This window comes from Maniola hyperantus, chromosome 27, assembly GCF_902806685.2.
Source record: "Maniola hyperantus chromosome 27, iAphHyp1.2, whole genome shotgun sequence".
Classification (NCBI taxonomy): Eukaryota; Metazoa; Arthropoda; class Insecta; order Lepidoptera; family Nymphalidae; genus Maniola; species Maniola hyperantus.
The window spans coordinates 5,564,944-5,576,318 of record NC_048562.1 but is presented as its reverse complement, the minus strand read 5'-3'; the positions used below and the strand labels follow the sequence as shown (position 1 = coordinate 5,576,318).

Below are 11,375 nucleotides of genomic sequence, written 5' to 3'. Positions count from 1 at the left end.
TTCTTTCAGTTCATACAAAAGAGTTTTCAAGCAGCTCCTATGAATTTACCGCCATCTCTGAACGCTATTAAACGTAACATCTCCATATTTACTTATTATTGTATGTGTTCTTAGTATCTCTATGTATCTATATTATGTATTGTTATTTGTTTACATATTGACAAGGCCTGGGAACTTTGCAGGCCCGTATAGATTCAGAGAAAATAGAGATATATAAGTCCCAGTGCCAGAGGCAGAGTGAACTAGAGTGAGAGAACTCTCGGTTTAATCCGTGGCCCTACCGCGGTTGTTTGACAGCTACAATGTCACGATCGCAATCATCTCTGATTGGTTAATGTTCGCTCACTATTGGCCACAATGCATTGTTGCAACAAGAATCGCACAAATTCAGCCAATCAGAACCATTGAGATTGTAATAATGATTGATGCAGGTTTTAGACAATCGCCCTAGAATCGACGATATGTCAAAATATTAGGCTATGGTGACGTAAAATCAAGAAAACCGGCCAAGTGCGAGTCCGGCTCGCGCAACCACGGTTCCGTACTACAGTCGTATTTTTTCGACATTTTGCACGATAATACAAAAACAATGAAGCATAAAAATAAATAAAAATCTGTTTTAGAATGCACAGGTGAAGCCCTTTCATAGGATACCCCACTTGGTATAGTTATCTTACTTTGAAAATTGAAAAACTAGATAATTATTTGTTTTTGAACACGTTTTTTTAGGGGTCCGTATCTCAAAAGGACAAACGGAACCCTTATATGATCACTTTGTTGTCTGTCTGTCCGTCTGTTTGTCAAGAAACCGACAGGGTACTTCCCGTTGACCTAGAATCATAAAATTTGGCAAGAAGGTGGGTCTTATAGCTGATATTTGGGGAAAAATCTGAAAACCGTGAATTTGTGGTTACATCACACGAAAAAAATTAAATTGTGGTCATGAACTAATAATTAGTATTTTCAACTTTCGAAGTGAGATAACTATATCAAGTGGAGTATCATATGAAAGGTCTTCACCTGTACATTCTAAAACAGATTTTTATTTATTTTTATGCATCATAGTTTTTGAATTATCGTGCAAAATGTCGAAAAAATACGACTGTAGTACGGAACCCTCGTTGCGCGACTCGCACTTGGCCGGTTTTTTAAATTGCAGTACCGTAAGTTTTCTATGACGTCACAGTAATCATAATCAAACATTTATCTTGAAACATCGTCACAGTATTGTTTTAAGAAACTCTAATCAACTTTTGATAAAACTGTAAACAAAACAAAATACGTCGGTTCTTCCATTCATCCAAGGGTAAATCCAACTAAGTATAACTAAGTAATATGCGAAACTTAGAACAAAGAACTTTATTAGAATTTAATAAAAAATTGCCTAAAAAATTTCATCATAATTACCTACTTGACCCTTCTTTTTTGCAATAATAAAATTAACCACATTAATTATTGACAAGTTTAAAAAATCTACGAACAAATACTACTTACCTACTCAAAAATGGGTATGGCCGGTACTAACCTGTAGGGCGATTGTCTAAAACCTGCATCAATCATTATTACAATCTCAATTGTTCTGATTGGCTGAATTTGTGCCATTCTTGTTGCAACAATACATTGTAGCCAATAGTGAGCGAGCATTAACCAATCAGAGATGATTGCGATCGTGACATTGTAGCTGTCAAACAACCGCGGTAGGGCCACAGCTGCGCGATTGCGGGAGAATGACAGCTACAATGTCACGATCGCAATCACCTCTGATTGGTTGACGCTCGCTCACTATTGGCTAAAATGCATTGTTGCAATAAGAATCGCACAAATTCAGCCAATCAGAACAATTGGATTACCCGTAATAATCGAGCAGCTGGTATCGACCCTTAATGATTGAGAGCCGAACGGACCGGGCGGCGATTGTAATACCACGCTGGTCATGTGCGGATTGGTAGACTTCACACACCTTTGAGAACATTATGGAGAACTCTCAGGCATGCAGGTTTCCTCGCGATGTTTTCCTTCACCGTTAAAGCAAGTGATATTTAATCATTTAAAACGCACATAACTACGAAAAGTTAGAGGTGCCCGGGATCGCACCCCCGGCCTCCGATTAGAAGGCGGCGTCCTAAACTCCTAACCACTAGGCTATCACAGCTTATGACTAATATTATAGTAGGAGGTAGGTAACTCTGAAAATTCTTTCACTAACTGGTAGCTACAAATTAGCTCCAAGTGGTACCTATAGGCTATTATTAGGTACTTAAGTACCTAAATAATATAACACGGACAAAGTCACAGGAAAAAGCTAGTAATTTCGCGGCACAGAGGAGTGAGCGAAACACATAAGTAAGAACGTTTTGCTAAGTTAAAATAAGTTTGTATCATACGTACCAACCTACTAAACACGAATCTCCGCCCTTGTCCACTTTGGTGGATACCGTGCCTTAGAAAATTCAACAAATAATATTGTTGTACCTACCTAATCCTTACGGGTTCTTCTGGAAACCTAAAAAAAACAATTGAAAAACAAATCGATTAAAAAAATACACTCGTTCAAAGAAAGTCAAATTTCCCAAAACTTTCGATGAAACTTACAAAATTGCAAAACGTCAAAGTCACTATACTTTAGTAAAACACATGAGCCCTTCTTCTTCTAAGCTAAAATAAGTGGTATACCATTTTTAAACCGGAACAAAATGGTTGCGAAACCAAAATGGCGTATCCTTATGTCAAATCGTATGGAAGATACGACACTTTGGAAGTGTGCGAGTGTTTCCGTAAAAGTAGTATACTATTTTCGTTTGTGATTTGCAAAACGTCCTAAGTGCTTAGGTTTGACAAACATAGTCAGGCACGCGACTTTATTTTTTTTTTTAATTTATAGAGACAACGCACGCACCTCTATTAACAGTGAGGAAGCCTGCATGCCTGAGAGTTCTCCATAATGTTCTCAAAGGTGTGTGAAGTCTGCCAATCCGCACTGGGCCAGCGTGGCAGACAATGGTCTAAACCCTTCTCATTCTGAGAGGAGACCCGTGCTCAGTAGTGGACCGGCAACAGGTTGATGATGATGATGATAGAGACAAAGAGCAATATATTATACCTACTTATTTTGCTATAATCCAAACAAAACTGTTTTGAGAACAGACAAATCTGTATGGTGCAGCGATATGCACTGCCCGCCCTTCCACTACTAAACTTGTGGAACCTTCGGTGCGCGAGTCTGACTCGCAATTGGCCGGTTTTTTTAATAAATACCCATCTACACTTACTTAATTATAATTAAGTACCTACTAGATAGCTATGATAGCCTAGTGGTTAGGACGTCCGCCTTCTAATCGGAGGTCGGGGGATCGATCCCGGGCACGCACCTCTAACTTTTCGGAGTTATGTGCGTTTTAAGTAATTAAATGTCACTTGCGTTAACGGTGAAGAAAAACATCGTGAGGAAACCTGCATGCCTGAGAGTCCTCCATAATGTTCTCAAAGGTGTGTGAATTCTACCAATTCGCACATGGCCAGCGTGGTAGACTATGGCTAAAACCCTTCTCACTCTGAGAGGAGACCCGTGCTCTGTAGATGATGATGATGACTTACTAAACAAGTGTTAATTAAACAAACAGACTTACAACATTATGGGTGTTTTTATATGAATAGGTACATTGTAAGTATTTAGGGCGTTTTTTTTTTTTGTAAAAACATCACGTCCTCAGCATTTGATGCTCGAAAATAGGTGAGCTTGTCTGTACGTTGAATAATTTAAAATTGTACACTTTAAGCTTTACGTCCACTGGACCGTAGGTAATGTACTGCAAAGTCAATAAATCTGATTGCTCCTCCTAGCGTCCTTGAAATGCAATTTTACAAAAAACATTATAAAAATAAAATAGGACGCAATACTTTTTTTAACAGACCGTAGGTCGCAGAACTTACAGACTGTTCCGACTTGTGAATCTTTCAGTGGACGTCAAGCTTTACAATTTTGTAACCAGATCGGATACTTGTATCGACATAAAATGAAAATTTTGTAATTTTAATAAATCACTGACTTTTTACATTCTATGTTAAATACAAAATATGAAATATAATTAATTGCTTGATTTTATTTTTTTAACAACAACTAAATAGGTAGTACCTAAATAATACTAGATTTCCTAACAAAGGTTTTGACATAACATGACACTTGACAGTTCAAAGTCGAATTTATTACGTTACGAGTATCCGAACATAACCTGAAAAGTAAAAACTTGTAAACAAAAGTAATAGTATAAATAAATGTTTTTGTGATAGTTTTAAGTTATTAAATTACGTCGAGCAAGTGATTATAAGTCAGTAATAATGTCTGATGGAGAAGTAGAAGTGCCTTCCACGTTCAAAAGACGAAATCTCAAGAACAGAGGTGGCAGGCAAAGAAGAAAGTCTAGCTCGGAAGGTAAAGGTTTTTTAGAAAGTTTCCGGTTTTTATTAGGTTTTGCTTATTCCAACAACAGCAATGGATTCTCATGGGACTGCCCAGATTCTGCAACGCATCAGGGATGCTCGCTGAGGCATGTAGACTGCTTATTTACTAAGTACTTACCCAATGTGAAAGAGGTGTCCATCCTTGTTGCGTAGTCCGATCTAGCTCCAATGGCGTCCTGAACTGAAGGCAATTGCCGACAGAATCGACTGTCATTACTTGAATCACTGTTGTATGATTCACTTGCAAATCGATCTTGTCCTATCCTATCCTATCGATCTTGTCCTAGTTGAAATAGGTTTACATTTACTAACAAATCCTCGCGGACGAAGTCGCGGGCATCATCTAGTTTTATTTCTAGATCCTTTCTTTTTTTAATGAGTTCCCATTGACTGTGATGGACCAAATCAGTATCCATATTATAAATGCGAGAGTGTGTTTGTTGGTTTGTCCTTCAATCACGTCGCAACGGAGAAACGGATCGACGTGATTTTTTCAATGGTTATAGTTAAAGACCTGGAAAGTGACATGCTACTTTTTAGCTCGTAGCTTTAGTTTTTAAGTTTGCGTAATAATTATCACCACTATATCTTAGAAATCCAACATCTGACCATCAAAAAGAGTTATTAATTTAAGAGTTATTAATTTGTGAGTTATTTTGAATAAATCATTTGACTTTGACTTTGACTATACTGGGAAATCAAAGAGATCCCACAGGATTTTTAAAACCTAAATCCACGCAGTATGAAGTTATGGGCATCGGCTAGTTTCGAATAATTATGCATGGTTCAGGATAGGACTCCAGCATAATATATAAACCCACATGGTTTAAGCTGGAGTCAACAATTGTAATGATTTATTTAAAAAAACTACTGTACAATGTTTTGAAACAAGCTAAGCAATGGGGCCGATTCTTTTGTACACAATCTCTAAACAAAACTTAATTAACAGGTCTAAATCCAGTGCTATCCTTTTCCGCAAGCAACAAGAAAGGGATAGCAATAGATTTAGACGTGTCATTATAGTTTAGCTTTGAGGTTGTGTACAACAGAATTAGCCACAATGTTTTGGAATAAAATAATCCAAAGTACATTTTTCAATGTTTTACCACTGATCAGTTAGATGCAAGAACAGTCCAACTTTCATACAAAATTTGACATTGACGACAATGCAATTGAGGATGATGCAATCTAAGATGGAAGCTAAGTAAAATCCTTTTAACTTACCACCAGTTGAGATTTCAGTCAAGGGCTCGCTTGTATCTGAATTTAAAAAAAAACTTTAACTTTGATTTATTAAAACATACTTTGTTTCTTTTAGAGAAGAACAGCTCCGACTCAGATGAACCAACAGTGGTGCTGCCAACAAAAAGACTGCAGAAATCCAATCCTAACATACAGTCAACGGGACGGAAGAAAAAAAAAGTTGAAATCATTGACAGTGGTGATAGTAGCAGTGATGAGAAGGTAAGGAATAGAAACTGTAAATATTATTCCTGTTTTACCCCTTTAGGGACTGAAATTTCAAAAATCCTTCCTTAGCGGATGCCTACGTCATAATAGCTATTTGCATGCCAAATTTCAGCCCGATCCATTCCGAAAACGTGGGTACAACTAAGTTATACCTACTCATATTTGTAAACCGGTTGTTTATGTATGTATTTCTTGTATTCCAGAAAAAGCCAAACACAACACTGTCCGTCCAGCAACAGAGAGAGAACGCAACAGCTACCTACGACCTCGATACAGAAGTAGACAGAGATGCTCAAGCTATATTTGAGAAGGCACAGAAGATCAATGAAGAATTATTGGGACAGGCTGACGACAAGGTAAGGACCCTCATACTTTTACTATTATGCTGAATCCGCAGACCGTGAAATTGTGGTTGCATCACAAAAAAACCGGCCAAGTGCGAGTCAGGCTCGCGCAATTAGGGTTCTGTACTACAGTCGTATTTTTTCGACGTTTTGCACGATAATTCAAAAACTATGATGCATAAAAATAGATATAAATCTGTTTTAGAATGTACAGGTGAAGACCTTTCATATGATACTCCACTTGATATAGTCACTCACTTTGAAAGTTGAAAATACTAATTATTAGTTCATGACCACAATTTAATTTTTTTTTGTGTGATCTAACCCTAAATTCACGGTTTTCAGATTTTTCCCCAAATGTCAGCTATAAGATCTACCTACCTGCCAAATTTCATGATTCTAGGTCAATGGCAAGTACCCTGTAGATTTCTTGACAGACAGACAGACAGACAACAAAGTGATCCTATAAGGGTTCCGTTTTTCCTTTTGAGGTACGGAACCCTAAAAAATCTGTAAACTGCGAATTTGTGGTTGCATCACAAAAAAAATCTGCAAACTGAATTTGTGGTTGCATCACAAAAAAAATCTGCAAACCGTGAAATTGTGGTTGCATCACAAAAACATCTGCAAACCGTGAATTTGTGGTTGCATCACAAAAAAAAATCCGCAAACTGAAATTGTGGTTGCATCACAAAAAAAATCCGCAAACCGTGAATTTGTGGTTGCATCACAAAAAAAATCCGCAAACTGTGAATTTGTGGTTGCATCACATAAAAATTAAAGTGTTATTTCTTGTACGGGACCAAGTTTTTATCAGCTTACCTCCAAAACCACAGAAACCAGTCTCTTTATAATCTTTGCAAATGTCCGGTTGGTAGTCCCATCTGAAAAAAAACTACTGTTGTCTTGTCTTGACTAGAAATAAAGTAATAGGGTCTTGAACTGTAGTAATAAAATGAAGTGATTTTTTGTATAGCGGTAGTTTATGGGACTATTAAAGAGAATAATTTTAAAAAATCATGATTTTTATTAATTTTTAAAATAATTAAGTACTTACGTCAAGCAGTACGGAAAGCGATTAATGACGTCACAATCCGTAAACGTAATGTTTTTTTTTAACATAAACTATTTTTTATGTTATCCTATACAATAAATGTATTTATTGCAGGTATACAGAGGTATAAACAACTATGCGCAGTATTACAAGAAGAAGGACACAGCCGCGGGAAACGCTAGTTCAGGGCTCGTGAGGAAAGGGCCTATCAGAGCGCCAGCTAACCTAAGAGCTACTGTTAGGTAAGGTCATAAACCAAGTGTATCCACTTAAGATTTTCTTTTTACTTTTTTTTTATTAACCAACTTCAAAAAAGCAGGAGGTTCTCAATTGAGAATCTTTTTTTTATTTTATTTTTTACTAGATGATACTAGACTTCGTCTGCGTGGATTTAGGTTTTTAAAAATCCCATGGGAACTCTTTGATTTTCCGGGATAAAAAGTAGCCTATGTCCTTCCCCGGGATGCAAGCTATCTCTGTACCAAATTTAGTGAAAATCGGTTGAACGGTTGGGCCTTGAAAGGCTAGCAGACAGACAGACAGACACACTTTCGCATTTATAATATTAGTATGGATTTTTTATGTATGTTCTCTGATTACTCGAAGACACCTCGACCGATTTTGAACATTATTTTTTATTTGAAAGGGTACACTTTCAAGGTAGTCCCATATAAATTTGGTGAAGATCTCATGAACATCTTAGAAGATAGATAAGAACTCCTCAACGGATAAAAGTAAATTGCTCACGATCAGTGTACCTAATAGCTCAGTAAACAGCAGACTTTTGACCAGGCATAGCATATTTTAATACATAGGGCCACTAAAAATTATGAAATATATTTTTTTTACAAAAATAAATAAAAACCGACTTTAATAATACCTAACCGTGTGTGTACACTAAAAATTAAAAAATATTTACATTTATTACCGAATAAATGCCCCATAAACCATTGCTATACAAAAATCACTTCATTTTATTACTACAGTCAGAGACCCTATTACTTTGTTTCTGGTCTCGACAAGACAAGACAACAGTAATGTACCACACTGTATTTTTTTTCAGATGGGACTACCAACCGGACATTTGCAAAGATTATAAAGAGACTGGTTTCTGTGGTTTTGGAGGTAAGCTGATAAATTCAGATTCAGATTTATTTATTTGCTTTCATGTACATTTACATTAATTGATGGTGGGTGCTTAAAGCTAAATACAAGTACATGAGACCCTGTCAGGGTATTGCAAATACAATTTTAGGTACAATAAAATTGTAAATATTAAAGATACAATAAGAATAGGATTAAAATTATTAAAATTATCATTACTAGATATTAAATATTATTCATTTGCATGCTTATATATTATTATATTATGAGAATGTTGACTAGAATTTATTATTAAATTAACCCACTCAAGTGTATGTCAAACTCTGGAAAGGATTCTGTACCATCATACAAGAAATAACAGTTTAATTTTTTTGTGATGCAACCACAAGTTCACGGTTTGCGGATTTATTTTGTGATGCAACCACAAGTTCACGGTTTGCGGATTTATTTTGTGATGCAACCACAAGTTCACGGTTTGCGGATTTATTTTGTGATGCAACCACAAATCCACGGTTTGCGGATTTTTTTGGGATGAACTACGAATTCATCTCATTATTTTCATTTGATTCTAGATTCCTGCAAATTTCTCCACGACAGATCGGACTATAAACACGGCTGGCAGTTAGAGAGGGAGGAAATACAGCCCAAGGAGGGGGGAGGGGGGGACTCTGACTATGAAATACACAGTGATGAAGAGCTGCCATTCAAGTGCTTCATATGTAGAAACAGTTTCACAGACCCCGTGGTTACTAGGTAAGAAACTAATTTATAGTTTTGCTTAGTTCAGAACTCAGCCCTACCATTAACCACACACACTAATGTTGCTTACGTGAGCGTTGTCCTTGTCCCGCTCGGTTGATTTCGTTCAGAACGCAGTCGTACCATTACCAATATACATTAATGTTGCTTACTATAGCGTTGTCCTTGTCCCATTTGATTGGCTTCGCCAGCCCTACCCACTCATACTAATATTACTACTACTATACTATACTATAGCATTGTCCTTGTCCCGCTCAATTAGCTCAGATCTCAGCCCTCCCGTCACACACACATTTCCCAGCAATAAAAAAAAGTTATAATCTATATATTGTTTCATTGTTGCAGGTGTAAGCACTACTTCTGCGAGAAGTGCGCGCTGGCTAACTACAAGAAGTCGACGCGATGCTTCATCTGCAACGCGCAGACCAGCGGCGTGTTCAACCCGGCCGTCGAGCTGCAGGCCAAGCTGAAGGCGAGGGAGGGTGATGATGATGACGACGACGACGACGCTGATGATGATGATTAAAAATGTTTTAAAAATATTTTTTGTGTTTTCTTCTCACACTTACTGCCTCATAGAAGCGTTCGCTACGCACGCTTTCATAATCATATTTTAGTACCTATTGTGTCATGAGAGAAAAAAAATCGCTCGCTGCGCTCGCGTTATATTTTTTGGCCAATTTTCAAATATTTTTAATTACTGTTAAATCCATATTCTCATTATTTTTGTAATGTATTATAATTTCTAATTTAGTACATCTATAAAATTAGCGCTCGCTTCGCTCGCGGTTTCATATTGTGGATTTTGCAGACTCCAGTGCCCTGCCCGTTGTACTTATTACGGTTCATGAGATACATCCTGCTAACAGACAGACAGACGGCCGGACAGCGGAGGCTCAGTAATACCGTTGTTGGCACCCTTCGGGTACGAAACCCTAAAAAAACCGGCCAAGTGCGAGTCAGGCTCACGCAATGAGGGTTCCGTACTACAGTCGTATTTTTTCGACATTTTGCACGATAATTCAAAAAATATGATGCATAAAAATAAAGTAAAATCTGTTTTAGAATGTGCAGGTGAAGACCTTTCATATGATACCCCACTTGATATAGTCACTCACTTCGAAAGTTGAAAATACTAATTATTAGTTCATGACCACAATTTAATTTTTTTTGTGTGATCTAACCCTAAATTCACGGTTTTCAGATTTTTCCCCAAATGTCAGCTATAAGATCTTCCTAGCTGCCAAATTTCATGATTCTAGGTCAACGGGAAGTACCCTGTAGGTTTCTTGACAGACAGACAACAAAGTGATCCTATAAGGGTTCCGTTTTTCCTTATGAGGTACGGAACCCTAAATCCCGGAAAATAAAAGAGTTCCCACGGGATTTTTAAAAAACCTAATTCCACGCAGACGAAGTCGCGGGCATCAGCTAGTTTATAATAAAGTAATAATATTTGTCAAATTCAAAAGTAGGAAAATACCCAATTCTGTAAAGGCTAGCACCACGTGTAGATTTCATCACAATGCAAATGGCGGATCGAAATACAGTGACGTCATTCGCGAAAGTCTATTGTTTATTAGTCACGAGTGTATACTCGACTTTAATGTTAGCGATGACCACTGACCTACTAAATACAAGTACACTGGACCTGCGATTGCCGACCTGTTCCTGAAGCAACTTAATTTTGGCGCTGATGGCTTGTGAGCGTACTCGAAACTAAATGTAAGTGATAAGACATATCTATCAATTCACGACAGTGTCGAAGACTCGACGTCACTGGCAGGTGTCAAATGTTAGTACTTTGATGCAGGAACATTTGATACAACCAATCAGTCGCGAGCAAGCGTCCTACCTGCGGCAGGTAGGACGCTTGCTCGCAACTGATTGGTCCGACGTGCACGCACACTAACGCAACGTCCGTGTATACGACGTAACCACAAGTAAAGTTCACTCGCCTTCGTGAATTGCAAGAACTGTACCTAGGTAAGAAATGACTAGTATTTCCATGAAATTAATCGGTAGTTAAATTACTATTCTTGTGAATCAAGAAATAACATACAATTTCATGATTTACAAGAAGAATACTTAATTATTAGTATGGATTAGTGTGCCTATCTAGCTAAGTATAATAAAGTAATAGTGATTAAAATCGATTTTTCGGTTATTATTTATTTCAAAGCGAT

The 11,375-nt window shown here is 37.3% G+C and overlaps 1 protein-coding gene across 1 annotated transcript; it reads left to right on the top strand.

Moving 5' to 3' along the window:
- Positions 1-4,222: 4,222 nt before the first annotated feature.
- On the top strand, positions 4,223-9,722 carry mdlc (RING finger protein mdlc). The gene is made up of 7 exons (XM_034982705.2): positions 4,223-4,429; positions 5,777-5,922; positions 6,132-6,284; positions 7,441-7,568; positions 8,390-8,451; positions 9,003-9,183; positions 9,535-9,722. Exons 1-7 carry the CDS (start codon positions 4,336-4,338, stop codon positions 9,713-9,715), a joined length of 945 nt encoding a protein of 314 aa, XP_034838596.1. The 5' UTR covers positions 4,223-4,335; the 3' UTR covers positions 9,716-9,722.
- The last annotated feature ends 1,653 nt before the right edge of the window (positions 9,723-11,375 follow it).